The sequence below is a fragment of the Saccoglossus kowalevskii genome, chromosome 2 (genome assembly GCF_978046115.1).
Source record: "Saccoglossus kowalevskii chromosome 2, keSacKowa6.1, whole genome shotgun sequence".
Lineage (NCBI taxonomy): Eukaryota > Metazoa > Hemichordata > Enteropneusta > Harrimaniidae > Saccoglossus > Saccoglossus kowalevskii.
Genome location: NC_140642.1, coordinates 39,911,724 through 39,929,920, shown reverse-complemented (window position 1 = coordinate 39,929,920; position 18,197 = coordinate 39,911,724). Strand labels below are relative to the sequence as shown.

At 33.4% G+C, this 18,197-nt stretch overlaps 1 protein-coding gene across 1 annotated transcript in view; it reads right to left on the bottom strand.

The window, feature by feature from the left end:
* Positions 1 to 4,676: 4,676 nt before the first annotated feature.
* Positions 4,677 to 18,197, bottom strand: part of LOC102800793 (E3 ubiquitin-protein ligase rnf213-alpha-like) — a 116,229-nt gene continuing 102,708 nt past the window's right edge. The window contains exons 67-96 of the mRNA XM_085505831.1: positions 17,642 to 18,103; positions 17,331 to 17,512; positions 17,006 to 17,236; positions 16,644 to 16,831; positions 16,362 to 16,464; positions 16,153 to 16,253; positions 14,603 to 14,785; positions 14,231 to 14,467; positions 14,011 to 14,122; positions 13,555 to 13,902; positions 13,008 to 13,145; positions 12,711 to 12,809; positions 12,535 to 12,591; positions 12,000 to 12,200; positions 11,769 to 11,841; positions 11,376 to 11,481; positions 11,136 to 11,286; positions 10,597 to 10,786; positions 10,363 to 10,460; positions 10,174 to 10,231; positions 9,833 to 10,014; positions 9,453 to 9,588; positions 9,245 to 9,337; positions 8,957 to 9,134; positions 8,638 to 8,839; positions 8,464 to 8,538; positions 7,806 to 8,012; positions 7,476 to 7,565; positions 7,012 to 7,187; positions 4,677 to 6,643 (exon numbers count right to left, since the gene is read on the bottom strand). Coding sequence (XP_085361957.1) covers positions 6,478 to 6,643; positions 7,012 to 7,187; positions 7,476 to 7,565; positions 7,806 to 8,012; positions 8,464 to 8,538; positions 8,638 to 8,839; positions 8,957 to 9,134; positions 9,245 to 9,337; positions 9,453 to 9,588; positions 9,833 to 10,014; positions 10,174 to 10,231; positions 10,363 to 10,460; positions 10,597 to 10,786; positions 11,136 to 11,286; positions 11,376 to 11,481; positions 11,769 to 11,841; positions 12,000 to 12,200; positions 12,535 to 12,591; positions 12,711 to 12,809; positions 13,008 to 13,145; positions 13,555 to 13,902; positions 14,011 to 14,122; positions 14,231 to 14,467; positions 14,603 to 14,785; positions 16,153 to 16,253; positions 16,362 to 16,464; positions 16,644 to 16,831; positions 17,006 to 17,236; positions 17,331 to 17,512; positions 17,642 to 18,103 — 4,823 coding nt within the window. The 3' untranslated portion in view covers positions 4,677 to 6,477. The remainder of the gene's footprint in view (positions 6,644 to 7,011; positions 7,188 to 7,475; positions 7,566 to 7,805; positions 8,013 to 8,463; positions 8,539 to 8,637; positions 8,840 to 8,956; positions 9,135 to 9,244; positions 9,338 to 9,452; positions 9,589 to 9,832; positions 10,015 to 10,173; positions 10,232 to 10,362; positions 10,461 to 10,596; positions 10,787 to 11,135; positions 11,287 to 11,375; positions 11,482 to 11,768; positions 11,842 to 11,999; positions 12,201 to 12,534; positions 12,592 to 12,710; positions 12,810 to 13,007; positions 13,146 to 13,554; positions 13,903 to 14,010; positions 14,123 to 14,230; positions 14,468 to 14,602; positions 14,786 to 16,152; positions 16,254 to 16,361; positions 16,465 to 16,643; positions 16,832 to 17,005; positions 17,237 to 17,330; positions 17,513 to 17,641; positions 18,104 to 18,197) is intronic.

The following is an 18,197-nucleotide window of genomic DNA, read 5'->3' as shown; positions in this document are numbered from 1 at the left end:
CGCAAATAACAATGTGCGTTTGAAAATCTACTATATTCAAGCAAGTTACAGGCATATTTTTTTATAAAAAAACAAAGAAAACAATTGCTATGAAATTAAATATATTGATTATGAGACGAGGCCATGGTTCATACTTCAATTAAAGACAATAATCACCGAAAACGTTGAAAATTTGGGACAATAGCCAATAAGAATTGTAACCGCTTCTTTTCCATCGTTTATAGAAACACACCGACAGTAAGACACAAGAGAACCTACCTCCATTCTGTTCACGTGACTCACAGCGCCGCCACATATTTCCTTAATTTGTTGTTAGGTAGATAAACATTTTGACTAAATATTATCAGCCTGCACCCTTATTCACCATCTTTTATTTGCATAAGTTGAACAAATAGAGTTGGTCCTATCGGTGCATGCGTCTGTTAAAAATGGGTCGCATATTTTTTGTTCTGGTTTCGGGTAAAATATTTGTTTTTATTGTTCATATGAAAACGGAAAGGAAGAGCAAAGGGAACATTATTTCTTGACAAAAAATGAAATTCACACCATCGCACCATTTTGGAATGATACCGTTGTTTATAATATTAATATATTTTCTGCATATCTATCACGGGTTTATTCAGTGGGTCTACGTATTAAGTATGTTCACATTTATTACAATATCACCTTATACAGGTAGATAGTTTAGACGCATCCGATTTGTTTTCCCAGCTGAGTGTCCCTGCAGATTGCATTCCATAGTCATGTCAATCAGCTTGCAAAAGTTTCAGTGGAATTTGGGAAAACAGACGTAGGAGTTGTGACTCTTAACATAACAGTCTATTCGTTGGATGGGTTTCTTGAAACAAATCAAATTGAGCAGAACGATTGGCCAGGAAACTCCCCCAAGCTTTGACACAGCATATAATACAACTGTTTGTGCACTCACAATTTCTGGTGATGAAAGTTATGTTCCAAAACGGAATCAGAATACATACGTGAAACACATATTAGTAGTTGATAGTCATGGATCTATTTACAGACATTTTGAAACGAACTGCCTCAATGTTTACTTGCATATGAAAGGCTAGGCTAGACGCGCCTTTCCTATGTAGGCGTAACCTGTACTTATATGGTATTGCTGCATATTGTTAGACTTTTAAAAATCTTTTAACTACTATTAATAATAATAATAAACTGTATTGCCTCCATGTAAAAAGATTTAAATGGGATAAGTACAGCAAAAAAAGAGTTTTAAAATAATAACAAGATATATGTGAAAATATTATAAAAAGTACTTAACTATATATTATTTATATATGATATATGCTAACCTTGTGTGATTTTTGATAGTCAGTAAATTATATAATTTATTGTTTATTTACGTGCATTTTAGTTTGTAATTTCATAGTTTTGTAACTTGTGCTGTGCTATATGCAATACATGTGAAATCGCTCATTGCTCATTCTGAAGACGTTGACTGGTCCCAAGTGTCAGGGCGCACCAGGCCATTCACAAGGAACGCCGGGAACCAGAGACGTTGCCCTGGAGGAGAGAAACAACTCCCTCTCTGGTTTCGCGCATCCGGTCAAAAGTCAAAAACTCTCGGCAGCCCGAACTTTTGAGCAATGCAACTATACTTTATAATAGCCTGTTAGACGTGTTAGCACTTGTCTGGAATATTCTAGGGCAGATCGTCATTGTGCAGGCGCAACGTGGGACTGCTAGATCAACCCGTGAGAATTGTATGGAAGTTTGACACGGCTGGTGAGTGAAGTCCATCTGATTCGTAACTTCATGTTGAAAATACCTATAATAATGTTTATATATAGCAATTTCAACCAATAAAACAATATTTTTGTGTTTGTGTGGAACGCAGATCCGTGAAATTATTTATAACCTTCATTTTCTCAACAAAAAAAAAAATCAAGTTGATCCATAATTTTTTTTACATACAAAAAGAGAAACATATTGTTATTACTCTTATACTTGTTTCTGGCCGATCAGGTGGAACTAAAGACTGATCGCAATGGCGAAACAAAACATGCACACTTTTTCTTAGCTACCAAAAATCATACCTCAACTTACAAAATAGCTAATAATAATAAAATAACCTATTACATATGGGGTAAATCCTATATTTCCACACATTTCTGATGAAATATGATCATTACCCTTTTCACAACCAGTTCCCTCTTTTCATCAAAAATTCTCAAAATAGTCAAAATTAAAATTAGAAAAAAGTGCAGACAAACTTTGGTGATGAAAAGGTTAAAGCGGTGGTCGTCGCGCAGCGCATGTTCGAATTTCATGTAAATAAACAATGTATTTTACACGCGTTGTATACGTCGCTATGAGTCCCATATCGAACAGGACGCGGCGTGACGACTACCGCCTTTTAACAATCACTGCATTACTAGGCTTCAGTTACTCCAGTTTATATGCCCTCAAATGACATGACTGTGAATTTTGTCTGTTTGAGGGCGCTCCACGCATATGCATATATCTTTTGAGTTTCCATCTAAGTGGTAAATGAATGCCCCTCTTCTGCTAGTAAAATATATTGGAAAGCAGTATGTTTTTATACAGAAACCAATAGTCTGTTTTCTCATACTACAGTACTACTATAAGCTGATTTTTTATTTGAAAAATATTCAATAGTGACAACTACCGATATGACTTTACTTCTTCTAAATTTATTATTACTCTTATTGTTTGAAACTTATATAGTGCAATAATGATACAAATTAATAAAATAATTGAATTTATTGATGATAGTTCTTGGAGCTATTTTGAAATAGATGAATCTTAAGTTTCTTCCTAAATCATTGTACTCCCCAGGATACAAACAACGTGGCGGTACCGCCATGCTGCTCTGAGAGACCAACTTGACACACTCAAATCATTACCACCATACTTAGTTTCTGCACCTTTACCTTTGTCTATGATTTCCACAGCTATTGTTCTATGTTCTGTTCATAAACAGCCATAAACAACCAACGTTAATGGAAGTCAAACAAGTTTTAAGTTTATTTGGATCGACATGTACACATTGACAGTTTTGCTCTATTTACATAATTCACAGATCACGGCATCATGCCATAGCGTCTAAGAAAAAATTATTGTAATGTCGAAAATAAATCATAAATGAAATCGAAAATCAAAAGAAATGTTCAACATGCTTTTCCATTGTAACTGGTTTATAGGAATTTGTAAAACATCACAAATTCAGTCTCTACGCTACTTTACCGATCACACCACGACCGTTGTTGGGTTTGAAAACAAAAATTGTTCAAAGAAATGCTGATTTCAATGTTGAAAATAAAACTTTTTATGAAAGTACTAATAATTAAAACATCAATGAAATAAAACAAAATTGTTGCAGTTTTCACGTAAGGCCACGAAAACTTGATGTCAAAAAGTTCAACTTGCTTTTCATCATGGCTGGTGACCCTTAGGCCTACTTTTTTCATAGACTGTAGCCTATCTGCCATTGAAGGCACTCTAATCCTGTGTTCTCCACAAATAAAATTCCAAGAATGGTGTTAATTTGCATATAATTAGCTTATCTAATTTGCATATAAATCATAATGCTATGTCAAGACAACTATAATACTGCATTCTGGGAAGATCTGTATTAATTAAGGTAACACATGAGCTGCCATGATTGGATATTTTATACAGTTTAGTTATTGTTGTCAATTACCCGAGAATCCTCCACATTTTGCCACTATTTTTGCACAAATATAATAATACTGATTTTCTTGTTCATTGATTTAAGCCATGACTTATGTTTTCATTCTAAATTATAAAACTAACAAATAATATATACCAGTAATGTACAAATGTATAAGCAGTTTACAAAAAATTAAAAAATGTACAAACATTATGAATAAATTATGTAAATCAAATGCTAATTATCATGCAAATTAGCCACCATCAACGACTAAAATCCTGGGGAGACACTGTTAAATACAGATAACAAATCACACTTTTTTCTGTCAAATTGTTCCACAGAAGAAGAACCATGTCATTTGTGAGGTATCGTCAGATTTTGTAGATGTTTCTTATATGAAAAAAATGATGATTTGCAGTCAATGTTGATATTGTTTTCCATTGTTAGACTATCGTTGGTACGATGTCAGTGTCACAAATTTGTTTATGTGTCGCCATTTTAATTAAGGTTATGTCATGATCCAAAGAATAACGGCCTTGTCTTATCTGGGTTTAACTTTTAACAGGGATACACATATGTGAAATGTAGCTAGTTATGTCTATAGTCGTGAAAGTCAAATAAATTTGTGTGTCATGGGCATACATATGGAGCTTGATGTTGTTTTCTCATCTAGTGGTAATGTATACATGGTGAATTCAATTGGTCCAAGAATAGAGCTTTGTGGCACACCATATTTTAGATTGTGAGAGATGCCATTGATTGCTTGTTGTCGATCACAGAGATGCATGTTTAACCATGCAAGAGCAATCCCTGATGGAATTCCATAGCGTTTTTCAGGTGAGATAAGATTATTGAATGACGAGGACTTTGTGATTGTCTAAGGCTCGAATAACGTCATTTTGTACTCAAGAGCAGTTTCAGTACTGTGTGAGTTCATACTGGTGTATAGTAGTCAACAATTTTGTACTCAAGAGCAGTTTCAGTACTGTGTGAGTTCATACTGGTGTATAGTAGTCAACAATTTTGATTAATATCCTTTTATTGAGCAATATTGACACACAACACACACTACAGTAAAGTTGGAATATACATATATAAGTAGAATGTGATATTTAATACTCGTTAGAACAATTACAGTTCAACTAACCAATGATTCAATGAACATAAGTGCACACTCATCTAATACTGTTAACATATAATGATTTATATAAAGGCCACGAACAAAAATTTATCCACTAAAATTGATTAACTGATTTCAACATTGTCTAGAATTGTCACACGGCTTTTGAAACAAAAGCAACCAGATTTTACTGTAACCTGACCTGTTCATTAACTTTCAAATGTCATTACCACCAACAACGTAGTATATCAGTGGGGTATCAACTATCAAATTGTTACATATACCGTACTTCCCCCGAGTATAAGCCCAGGGGCCTGAACATGTAAAATCGGGAAAAATAAGAAGTGGCTTATACTTGAGGACCACTTAAAACTGTAACCATCTTCCCAACCTCGAAACATTATCCAAATTACAGTTTTCGTTAAGAGCGCCAGTCGCGGAGGAATATTACATCTTTTCGAGGAAAAAAATGCGAAACGAGTCGTCATTTGATTTCAACAACACTTTTTACAATGAAGAAACAAACATGTTCATAAAAATACAAACATTTTATTACAATACGGTTTACATATCGACCGAATTTACGGTGCAAAAATGGGTAGGGTCTGTTGGGAAACGGCCAAAGGCAAGATCTTACACAAACTCTTGATAAAAAGCTACACCATGGTTTCATCATAATTTGCCCTGAACAACCTCCTTTGACCTAACAGATCACATCTTTCGTTAACCAATGAAAATTCTGTGTCACACAGTCAAAGTTTTTTCAACGCAATTTTTTTCAACGCAATGCGGAAGTGAATTACCGCGATGTTAAAATGCTTTCACGGCCACCAACAAGTCATGTCGAAGAATAGTTTGCTCGTTCAGATCCCATTCACGATAGACTCAAGCATTTTCGAAAAAAGTAAAGCGAAGATCATTGATCAGGTTTCACGACTTGACAATCATCTTGCCGTTTGGAAAAACTACTACTCAAAAGAAATATGTATTATTTCAGTATTGCAACATCAGGGTTCATCCTGGGTAAATAACAGAATAGAAAATGTGTGAATTACTAGTATGTTTCGTCATGTATGTTCGCCCACCCGAGTTTTCTCGTAGAGCTGAAACCAAACTACCGTACCAATCATGATTTTATGCAATGAAATACACTTTTTACATGCATATTTTAATAAATGTCATCGACACCTGGTAAAAACACCCTGGGCCTATACTCGGGGATGCCCTCAACTCGTTAAATGTCCAAAAACCAGGGGTGGGCTTATACTCGGGGAGGGGCTTATACTCGGGGAAGTATGATCATAGCGTAATAATTAATGTGACTTTCTGAATAGTACTATTAATGCTATCGGTAGTTATCTACAAAATATTGATGCATATTTAATAAACAAATGTCAAATGATTAATTAACTTAATTGTAAAAATTTAAAAATTTACTAAAATCTAAAGTGAATAATTACTGTATCTATATTGTTACTACTATAACAATCAGTATATTTATCACTAAACAAAACTACAAAATTGTCTTACGTCAATATACATGTATAAAGATTATTACAACTAATGAAAAAAATTATAATTATAAACTTGAATATCCTAAAAAAAAAGCCACACATAATAATCAAAACACACTTTCTGCATTACAATTCATTGATACATTGTATCTCCTCCAAAACTTAGTATTTGCATTGCCAAGTTGACATTACTCTGAAGTTGAGCCTAATCGCTCTATATCGGAATGACACTCATTGGCCAACTTCCAAAACTCTACAAGATGACGCATCGTTAGTTCATCTGGCAGTTTTTCAATTCCCTTTATTATATCTACAGCTTTATCTTCACAAAATTTATTCAGACAATCACGAATTCTAAAATAAAAAACAAAACAAAATATGGTGTGAATAAATATAGATAATAAACAACTTGAACACACTCACTCACACACATACACAATCAATCAATCAACACTCTTAATTATTTTGTTGTAGGCTGATTTTTAACTAAACAAATTTTATCTTGTACTTAATATATCCTCTAAATGTAGTTTTTTTATATTTATTCTATCAAAACCTATAAAGTATCTCCACCAACTCAACAGGCAGTATCTCCACATTATTAAGGAGCTGTAGTGTTTTGTATTTTTAACTTCCTAAATGAAACAATACATTCATAAAAACAGTATCGTATTATCTTCAACGACAATCTTTAAATTGTGCATATATTAAAATTCACATACATATTATCAGGAGTAATCTCTGTCTGTAGTCCAGATTTCAGTTCTAAATGGACAAATTCAAATAACTCTCTAATGAGTCGTATTATATCAATACGTTGAAGTATCTCTTTGAGACTGTGTACTCTATCATCTGGCAGTTGTTGTATGTATCGGATATCAATATCATCAAACGGATCCTGAAATATTCAAATACAGGAATATATTAAAATCCATGGTTCGCTTCACTTGTGGTGTATTATAAAGCAGATTGGGTTGGCACTTGCACACATACAAGAATCAAGTTGTAGACAATGATAACAATTAACATACGGTAAAAGCACAAAGGCTCATTGGTAAACGACGACACGTTATGGATCTCTGTCGCATGACAGGTGATGATTACCCTGCTTTAAATGAAAATAATATTATGTTAATCCTGCAATATTTTCAGCAATTATGCTACACAAATACAGTAATAATCCTACCAGGTTCCCATTGATGAATTGCTTGGCCTTCTCTACCACCAGCAACTGCCACAATGATAATATATGTGATAGAGTACTGCTTTTTCTAGCCTGAAATAACCCAACATTTGAATATATTAATTTTATTTTGCATAATAAATGAAACTATAAAAAGTTATTTCACAATACGATGGTTCTTTTGGGAATAAATAAAAATAATTCTGCATTAAGGTATGAATGGAGGTTCTGAGTTAGAATAAGCAAAAAAAAAATCACTGTGCCCATGAACCTGCATCTATACCTTAAAATGAAACAAGATTATTAATCATTGCCTTGAATTGTAATTCTCACCTTTTCACTTAAAAGCCCATCATCTACTGGCAGACGTAAAACATCTTGTAGATACTGATGAATGAGCATATCCTTCTTTCCGCCAGATGAATTCAGAAATCCAATAGCCAAATCAATTGCTCGTATCGATGTACACAAATCTGGTAAACTAAGGTTATTACGAATGTCTACCATGATTTCGCGTTGTGGGCGATGTGGTATTTCCACCTAAAAGACAAATTGTAAATTTGTTTATTGACCGATCACTTTTTGTGGTCAGTTGTTGGATCAGATTAATGTTTGCTAGACCCGACTTTGAATACCAATAGGGTCAACCCCACTCTGGTTGAGTGTGTCACAAAGTGAATGGGGAGGACATTGCCATTGATCAATCATTAACTGATGCAACATAGGAGAATCTTAGATAAGGTTTGTAAGAATGAGTGTTCGACCAGGTCTGGTTGACACCTGGATAGTGTATTGAAATTATCAAAAGCCATTAACGTGCTGTCGCATAGTCACAAATATGTTGGTTTCTGAAGCAAAATGCACTACATGTATATATACCGCCAAGTTATTGGTGCACTATCTGGATGAACAATTTTTACATGATACAAGTTCAAGAATCAATCTCAAACAAAATAACAGTGAAATATTATTAATGAGAATGAGTGCTTACCTGTGGGATCAAACGACTTAAGCTGGCGAACACTTGTTTATCACAAATACTATCACTAAATACAAATGATATCGGCTATAGAACGAAAAACACAATCAATTTAGTTACAAATCTGGCACACATTCGAACATTAATTTGAATTAAAATAGACTACCTGTATTATGTTAATTTTACCTCTCTTTCAATAAGTGGTTTCCCTTGAATCAGCTTGGTAATTATTTGTCTTTCAAATGCTGAAAAGTCATAGTCCAATATCGGATCTCCACCAATTTCCAACAAATAATTACAATGTGACATTATCATTTGCTCTAATTCCTCTTGATCAAAGTTAATGAGATCTGTAGTGGTTATGTCTGATATCTTCACCCTTTCTTGACTATTAACAAGACACATAACAATATATTAATGTCGTGAAACTTACTTGCAGCTACATAGCAGCAATTTTTGAAGCACTTAGATAATAGTCATAAACAAATTGACACGAATATTTTACCTCAATTTAAACCCTCTAATGTATGCAAACTTGTGTAGAAACATGTTCTGTGCAGTGATAAGTGCGTCCACCAATGCCAGTGAACACCTCCCTCTGCCAGATACAGATGGTAATAAAATAGATAACGGTGATTCCAATCCAACCTCATCAGCTATATACTCTTTTGGTATACCAATACCTGTACAATAGTGAATATTAATTTTGAAAACATGTGTTAATCAATTTCAATTAATTCTAGAACAAAATATATATTCTGAGAATGTCTGTTTTATCTTGTATAATAATCACCTCCAACACCTTCGTGAACTATAGCGTTTTTCATCAATCTCCAGGCTACACAGAAACTGCCAACTAGAAACTTCCAGCGTGGTCGATTTGTTTCTGTAACAAAATAACGTAGTGATTACTAAAACACAATGTATAATAAAACCCTGAGACATTAACTTGATAATATAGCAAAATAAATGTGGTACATAACAAAAGCACCAACTGTTACCATTTTTTGCGCTGAAATCACAGATAAGAGTGTCTTCCGCTTCTTGTTCAGAAATTTTCAGATGACAAATTCTTCTGAGTTCTACTTGCAAATGGACAATATCTGGCAACAGTCGTACAGCTTGTAGATAGTGGTTCTAGCAAAAAGTGATAAATAAAGTAAGATTGCTATATGTCACGAAATGAGCAATCAAAGTAGCATATCATAAATATTCTAATTTAGGCATCACTTTTTTAACATTCAATCTTTCCAGATGCCTAAATTAGAGTGAGGCTTAAATTAGAGATTTTATGGTAATAAAGAACATGTGTATCTATTTCAGTATCATGTCAATGAAAACAGGTTTTAAGACCAACCAATCAACCTGTCATATAACTAACCATTTTCATAAATTCTTCTAGAATTGGAAAATGTTCATTGCTGTTCTCAAGTAATCCAGCAAGTTGCTCAAAGCGAACCTTTGGGCGGTAGTTCCAAAGAATTGCGTAGTTGTGAGATACTTCCTCAATGTCAGATGAATTAATTTCATGCTCAAATATAGATTTGTATATCGCGTTTTGATCTATGAAAGAGAAAACAATATTATTCTCAAAACATTTTATTCAATTATAAATATAGATACAATAAACTATACACAAGTCATATTGAACCAGGTTCACAATAAATTACACACAAACTTAGATGCAAATGGCAATGCAATAAATTTCTCAATCTTCCTCACCTGAATTTGCATCATCAAATAACTCTCCTCTCAGATCCTCCCAAGTATTGTGCAGGTTCTGTGAATGTAGAATTGTAACAATATTATTACCGGTATCTCTCAAATGTTAACATTAACTACGTCTAAACAATTGGTGATTGGCATCTTAGGCATAATCCACTCGTGATACGTGAAAAACCAACACATTACCTTTATTGCAGGTCTTATGTATTTTTCAACCATTATTGATTCCCATTCTGCTCTATCCTCCTGAGATTCCATTTCAGGATATAAAGAATAAATATCATCTGGAGTAAAGAAAATGTTTTTATTTATCTAAAAGTAGCCATATTTGTTTTTAGAGAGAAGTGTTTATTATTCTTTGAAGCTGACAATATTTAGCACTAACAATGTGTGGCTATCATTTTTTTTATCCCCACATACCATCTTCTGAGATGTCTTTCAGAATCACATTTAATACAAAGTGTATTGTCATCACAGCGTCATCATAGCTTCCTCCAATGGCGTCTGAGAGCATTTGTACATTAAGTCGAATATGTTTCATGAGGAAGTCGCCTACACGACCTTCCTCTCCGATGTAACTAGCATGTCCATCAATCATTTCAGAAATCACCTACAAAATATAACGTGTGGAATCAATCATCTAAAATGTCATTGGTTAATTTTTATAGTAATTTTTGGTTTATATTGTGACACACACAGGCCATATTTACACCATTTACTATTAAGATGGTTGGAATGGGCAGACATAGTTATTATGTGTTTGTGATATCTGGCTCATTGCTGATATGGTAAATGAAAAATAGTTGGCTTTACATGTGTGCATAATACAAGCCAGCTTGATTTTAGTGGGACATGTCAAGTAATGTGACAACATCTTTCAAAACATTTAAGCAGGGTTTTCTTTCATATCCTAAGTCCTCTGTTTTCATTATGTATTTAATGAATGTATTCCTAATTACCTGTGCATAACTCAAGCTGCCCAGAAGCATTGCAACATGTGTCATAAGCCGCATAATAACTAGAGGAATTGGCTGTATCCCTCGGATAGGGTAAATTGCTTCATGTGTTGTTGGTGTACCAAGATTGTGACCAGTCACAATAAATTGATCCCTGTATGAAAAAGTTTTACCATAGTAAATAACAATTATCACAATTGAGAAAAAAAAAACGCTATAGCAGTTGTTTAATGTAAAATGTACCTTTGTAACTGAATATCATCTCTCCATTTTTCAATACCACATACAGGGCACCTTTGTGGATGAGTTTTATTAGGCTGTACATAATAAGTATGCCTGTTTCCACAACCTAAAAAACAACAAAGCATACAGAACTGTTAAAAAAACATTTTTTGTTTCACATGTTGAGTAATTTGAAACAAAACTACATATACATATATACCGGTATACATGTATACACCAGATACACAACATGCAAGTGAATATTCAATCACACATAGTGGAAATCACTGAAAAAAACTTCCTGGTTTTACTATTTCTAATGTTTATATGCAGTCCTTTTTATATTCTTTATATTCTTTGGTTACACTAGGTAGTGTAATAGTAATTTTGATGTTGGAATACTACAGTACTCACATAACCATTGACCCTCAACAGAAGATTGTGTTTTGAAGAACTCGTCATCTGGCATTGTTGGTAAGTAATGTCCCTGTTGATAAATAATATTAAAAAAAAAAATGTTTTAAAATGTAGTTGACATATTGCAAAAAATTATCTAATCTTTCATATCATTGGCTGCCTGCCAAATCATCTTTTCCCACATAACTGTGTTTTATAATCACTGATAATGTTAACCAACATACTGACCATTAAATTAGATGGTTTAGTCATCAGGTTCCATAACGGTTGGAGTATGCTGTTCTTACCAGTAACCACCAGCAGGGCATTCATGTGGGTGATAATAGATATCAATTCACGTTCATTTCTATCTAAGTCAGGTGATATCTCCAGAAAACTGTTAGGGAAACCTTGCTGGTTTTGCAGCAGTTCCAACAACAAGTCGATTTCCTTGTAGAGTAATACAAAAAATAACTTACCGGTGATATTTAATAAAATGACATCATAATTCCTGATTATCTACCAAGTGCTAGAAGTAGCGGAGTATCTTTCTACTTTACAGAGCATCGGATTGTACACGAGTGTCATGCAAACAGTACATAACATACTCTGGGCAGATTTATGTAATTATTTTCCAGTGGACTTCAGTGTAGGGTTGGATAACTTAATGATATGTAATCTGTTTATTTAATCATAGACTGTTACAATGATGATATCTTTGATATTATGTAAATACCTTTTAATCGAATCATACATGAATAAATAAGGAACAACATGACCTCACCTGTGTCTCATAATCATAGAGATCTTGTTGCACCATGTCAACTAGCATATGTACAACCTGCAAAAACGTAATGATGAGGTTCCAGTGTAAAATAAAACATGCAAAGAACATTGTATGTACAACTATATCAGTGAACACACTTGCATACTACATCATCATATATGTTCTGCTCTTACCTCGGGATTTACTGGCTCATCCCTGGCATACTGTAATGTTACTTGACTGTATATAGAGAGTATCAAAGACATCTTCGCAATGTCTGGTTCATCAGAATGCTGCGCCATGTAAAGTGAATACATATATTTTAATAAAGTATACAGATGCATGTTACAAAACATTCAATTCAACTATAACAATTTTATTCATGAGTATGATTTGAGTCATTTCTGCTTTATTCAAAGATACATATTTTGGTTGTATAGAATAAAATTAATTTGAATCAGTTAGGCTTTGAGTAAATAGTTTGTACTAACCTGTATGATATGCAGTACATTATCTATATTATTCTGTTTTTCAAATAGTTGATGAATGGTGTATTTCAGTTTTTTGTAGAGATCTCCAGTGATATTGAACTGATCGAACTTAACAATCTCAGTGTTACTGCCACACAACTAAGTGTGAACAAAAAATATAACATTAGAACACAACATAACAATTATAAAACTCACTCTTGTTGAAACATCAGACATCACTTTGTGTACTGATTTTATTACCGGTATGTAGTGTAGTTGTCAGTTGTTTTAAAGTTTGTTCTTATGGATTGTTTTGCCAATCCTTGTCTGTAAGTTGTTTTGTGTTCTTGGACTTGTCTCTACCCTACTTTTGTGTAAAGATCTGTCTTCAAGATTGTCAAGCATATTTGCACAAACTTGAGCTCAGTATATATATATATTCTGTCCCTGATTTGAACACATGAAATATGTATGTTGATACATGTATAAACAATACAACTAACACATTTTGACAGTCATCGTGGTGCTGTATTATGTTTCCAATACAAAATACTTTGTTTAGTCTCACCTGTAGAGTATGTGGAAAAATCCATTCCAGATCCTTTGGGATTTTGTCCAAATAGCCTAAGTTGTATCTACGACACAGACATTTCAAAAGAAACATTGAACACTGTGGTGAGTTAGTAATCTGTAATATCTGCTTTGAATGTTGCAGCATAGATTGTATTTCCCCAGTTAGTTGGCTTGGCATGCTTGCATTGGTAATGTCATGTATAATATCAGCTGTTCTGGTTAACACATATCTAGCTGCAGCGATGCTGAGTAAATCGTCAACATTTACACCAGTAAATGGTTTGCTTTGATCAATCAAAGGATATACATCATTCGTATTGATCCCATGCTTGTGAAACGAGTCCTTGAAAACAAAAAATAAACAGTAATTATTTGTAAATCAAAAACATTCAATTCAACATGACAAGGTGATTTGATCATGTCATTCAACTGCAGAATATATATCACCTACCTCAATACAATTGACAAATAGACTCAATACACCATTCTTTTCCTGTGGAGTGCTGCAAAGTTGTAAGTACTGCTCCATATACTTCTGTAAATGTGGTCTCACTTTATCTATCCTGAAAATATTAAAACCATAACAAAATATAACGACCCTGGATCTTTTCATCTTGCTTCAATCTTGGCATACTATGTTACAAAATTTGTTGTGACAAAGTATATCATACCTGAATCTTAGAATTAATCGGACCAAAAATGCACTCATGTTCATATTGCAACTTGTTTTACCAGGATCAGAAATTGTAAGTGTTCCATCTTGTATTCTTAAGTTACACTGTAGTTTGTTCCAGACTTCATCATCAGGGGTGTCATTTTCACCAAAGTTCAGGTAAAATGTAGATATAATTTCTAAGAGGAACAAATTGCAATTTTTTCGATGGGTTTTATACAATTCAGCATCCTTTCTGTAAATATACATAATAGACTGGTTAAATTTCACTGCACACACATACATTGACAAACCATTCATTATCAGCTGATAATATATATTGCACATTTATCATAATTTAATCAGTAAATATAAACTAAAAGAAGTTTACCTGCTTTTCATAGTCCCAGTTGCATTTGGTGGAAATTCCTCCCTACAATCATCAATGGGGCATTCCAGTATTTCTTGAGTTTTAAGTATCTCAAAACATTTTTCACAACATAAATGTTGACATTTCAAAACAACAGGATCAACAACATCATGTGGCTGAAAAGCACAATGTGGCACATCTTTTCTACAAAACAAATTTCACAGCATGCATGTTAAAAGAAGAGCTAGCATTTATGACTAATTAATATTAGAAACTTGATTTCTTGACATATATATCTCTAAATTATATGCCACCTCACAATATATTATTCCTTTGTAAGATTTTCATTGTCTACTCTTTTAGACTGATTGCATTGAAAACACAATACACTGATGGATCCTATTTCAAATAACAAATCAAAGAAAGCTTAGAAATAACTCGTGTGGAAATGCCGAAAAAATATGAATTATTAAGCCAATGAGGGAATTAATATGCTTATATTTTAAATCAAATCTAATCATGTATATGCATTGTCATAGAGCATCTATGTACCACGTTCATTGAAATGTGATGATTAGTACTGTAAAATCTGTATTAGAAGCCGCGGCTTCTATTAGAATGGTACAATGCAACAGAGGGGGTGCGGCTTCTATTAGAGCATCTACACATATGAGAAATGATGAATTTTTGGTTCTCAATTATTCAAATAGAATGGATGCGACTTCTATTAGGGATGCGGCTTCTAATACAGATTTTACGGTACTTGAGATATCCATGAAAAAGCTAAAATTGACGAATAATTATGCAAATTAGGTAATTAGCAAGAACAGATTTTTACCCAATACTAATTAGGTCTGTGCATATTCATAGTGCATCTACATACCAAGTTTCATTGAAATTTAATAATTAGTACCTGAGATCTTGAGATATCAGTGTAATTAAAAGCCAAAAATTGAATAATTATTATGTGAAGATTTTTTGTTTTTTTGATATTTGTGGAACAGTCATGGAGCAACTAAAAATTGTCATGCAAATTAATATGTACATTTTTCAAAAAAACTAATCAAACCAAAAAACACATTAGTCATCCAGAGCATCTATGTATTAAATTTCATCAAAATTTAATAAGTGGTTCTTTAGATATCGGTGGAACACACACACATATTCAATTTATGGTTTCTTGACCTCGGCAATAAATGATTATTCAATCAACTGTTACCCTAATTAGGTTTTAATTGGCAAACATTTAGCCAAAATTTGTCTTATTAGAAATAATCCCATTGGTATACATAGTGTAAAAATTCAACGATAAATATTTTAAAATATGTATTAGAAGCCACAGCTATAAAAATGATACGATGCAACAGAGTGGATGGGCTTTCATTAGAGCATCTACATGTGATGAATTTTTGGTTTTCATTTGTTCAAAAAGAATGGGTGCAGCCTTTATTAAGGATGCGACTGCTATACAGATTTTACATGATAAACATCGATATTTCTAGTTTAGTGTGTACCCACCATCCCTAGAACACCCAATACAATGCGTTGTAATTTGTTGTAATATTACTCACACAAAGTATCGCCTTACAGCATCAAATCTGCACGTATTGAGTAGTTTCTCAACAATCATCATATGGTTAACTTTTGTTATATTAGTTTTCTTCTTAATCACCTGAAAAAAATGATCTAAATTTAATTAATATGAATGTATGTATATGCAGTGCAATTAATCAATCAGTGGATCAATCACAGAAATTAATAAATGCAGCATTTTTCTCACCCGGAAATATGCCAGAGCAGTTTTTACATCTCCATCATCCATTTCACCAGAACAGAGATTGTCAACAAACAGTCGTAACACATACATAGCATCCCATTTGGGCCTGTAATTACAAATTACAATGAATATAGCAATATTACTTCAATCAAATATGACATAAAAATATGACATGATTTGTTGATTGATTATATATACATGTATTAATCTTTTGTTTTAGGATTAAGGTGGTTGTATAATTATAGTACATTAAGTTACATAATTATGTAACATACACCGACTCACCTGCATTGATCAAGTATTCGTTTGGTCTTTGGGCCAACATTGCCCAAAAGCAAAAGTTGGTTTGCTACAAAAGTAACACTAGGCAAAAGTTCATTTAACCAATATTTGAGAATTGTGGGTTTTCCAAGTTCTTCAGTCTCTGGTACAATCATATCCAATGTATAGCTAAGCGCTATAACGTCAATAATCTACATACATTAAACATACAAAACATATAAGCAGAGCTTTGAATGGGAGTATTAAACACTGAAATATTTGAAACCTATCAAGCACATAATTATATATTTAACTCATTCATATGAAAGTGAATAAATTCACAGAAAAAATGCAGTGACCAATTCGCTCTTACAACCCTAGCTTACCATTTCATCAGTTTGTTCTGTGACGATCAACTTATTGAGTAATGATTTGAATGTATTAACCAGCTTCGAGAAATATTGAAGACGGCGTTTCACTTGATGATAAGCAACGTGTATATCAGCAATATTAAGATCATTATCCTTAAGATTATGCCCCACATGACCACTTTGTCCAGTACTGACATGCTTGTTTCTTATTTCCATCGATGCAGTCTTAATAGACTGACATACAAGCTATAAAATACACACATGTGTTAATTATACCAATACACAAATAACAAGGCAATACAGTATTAATTGTTGGAAAAAAACTATAATAGTTGGTTACCTCAAACTCTTCAATAGATTTCCATTTGTACGCTCTTTGTACAAAGTCATGCAAGTAGAGGTCAAAGAATTCGCTCCAATTACCACCTCCCTGAATAGCTGCACGAATGACTTGACCAATTGGTGCATTTTCCAAAAGTTTCCAAAGGCAAATACCAAGCCTTGAATGTGCTTCTTCATTGTCTAGCATTAAAAATATAAAAGAAAGTTTAAAATAAGAGATATGATTATATGTATTCAGTGGCTGTCAGACAAGACTAAACATCAAATTGACATAAAGTTATATTAAAAGGGAGAAATGAGAACAATTACTTTGTAATAATGCTGCATTGGACATCTGGCTTTCCAAGAAGTCGTATATAACCCATGAAAATGGCAACTTCCATTTATTGCTCATATCATTAGGGCCATCATGAAGAACTAAAGCTCTTTTCTCAGAACTAGGAGGATCTGCTACTTTGCATTGTGTAACGATAGGATCATTGAACATGTACAACCAGAATTTATGAATCCAATGTTGACATGGACTTGAATGTAGAATGGTTAGGTTGTTGTTTCTGGAACAGTATGTGATTAACTCTGCTAGAATTGGAGTCACCAGTTCACATATCTTCAATACTAATGTTTTTCTGAATGTTCCTCCTTCCTGTAGAGAATGAGCTTGCATGGCTACGTCTTTAGCCCAGCTCTTTCCATTGTTTGGCTGACACTGATCAACCTCATGAAGAAGCAAGTGCATCCTTTTGCGAAGCACATCTGGAAACCGCCTGAAATCTGAGAGCAAAAATACATAAAATAATTTTTTTTTTAGTGAGATTTTCCAAGTTCCTGTGCAGTGTATTAGGAGTTCTGATGTTTGCCTGTGACA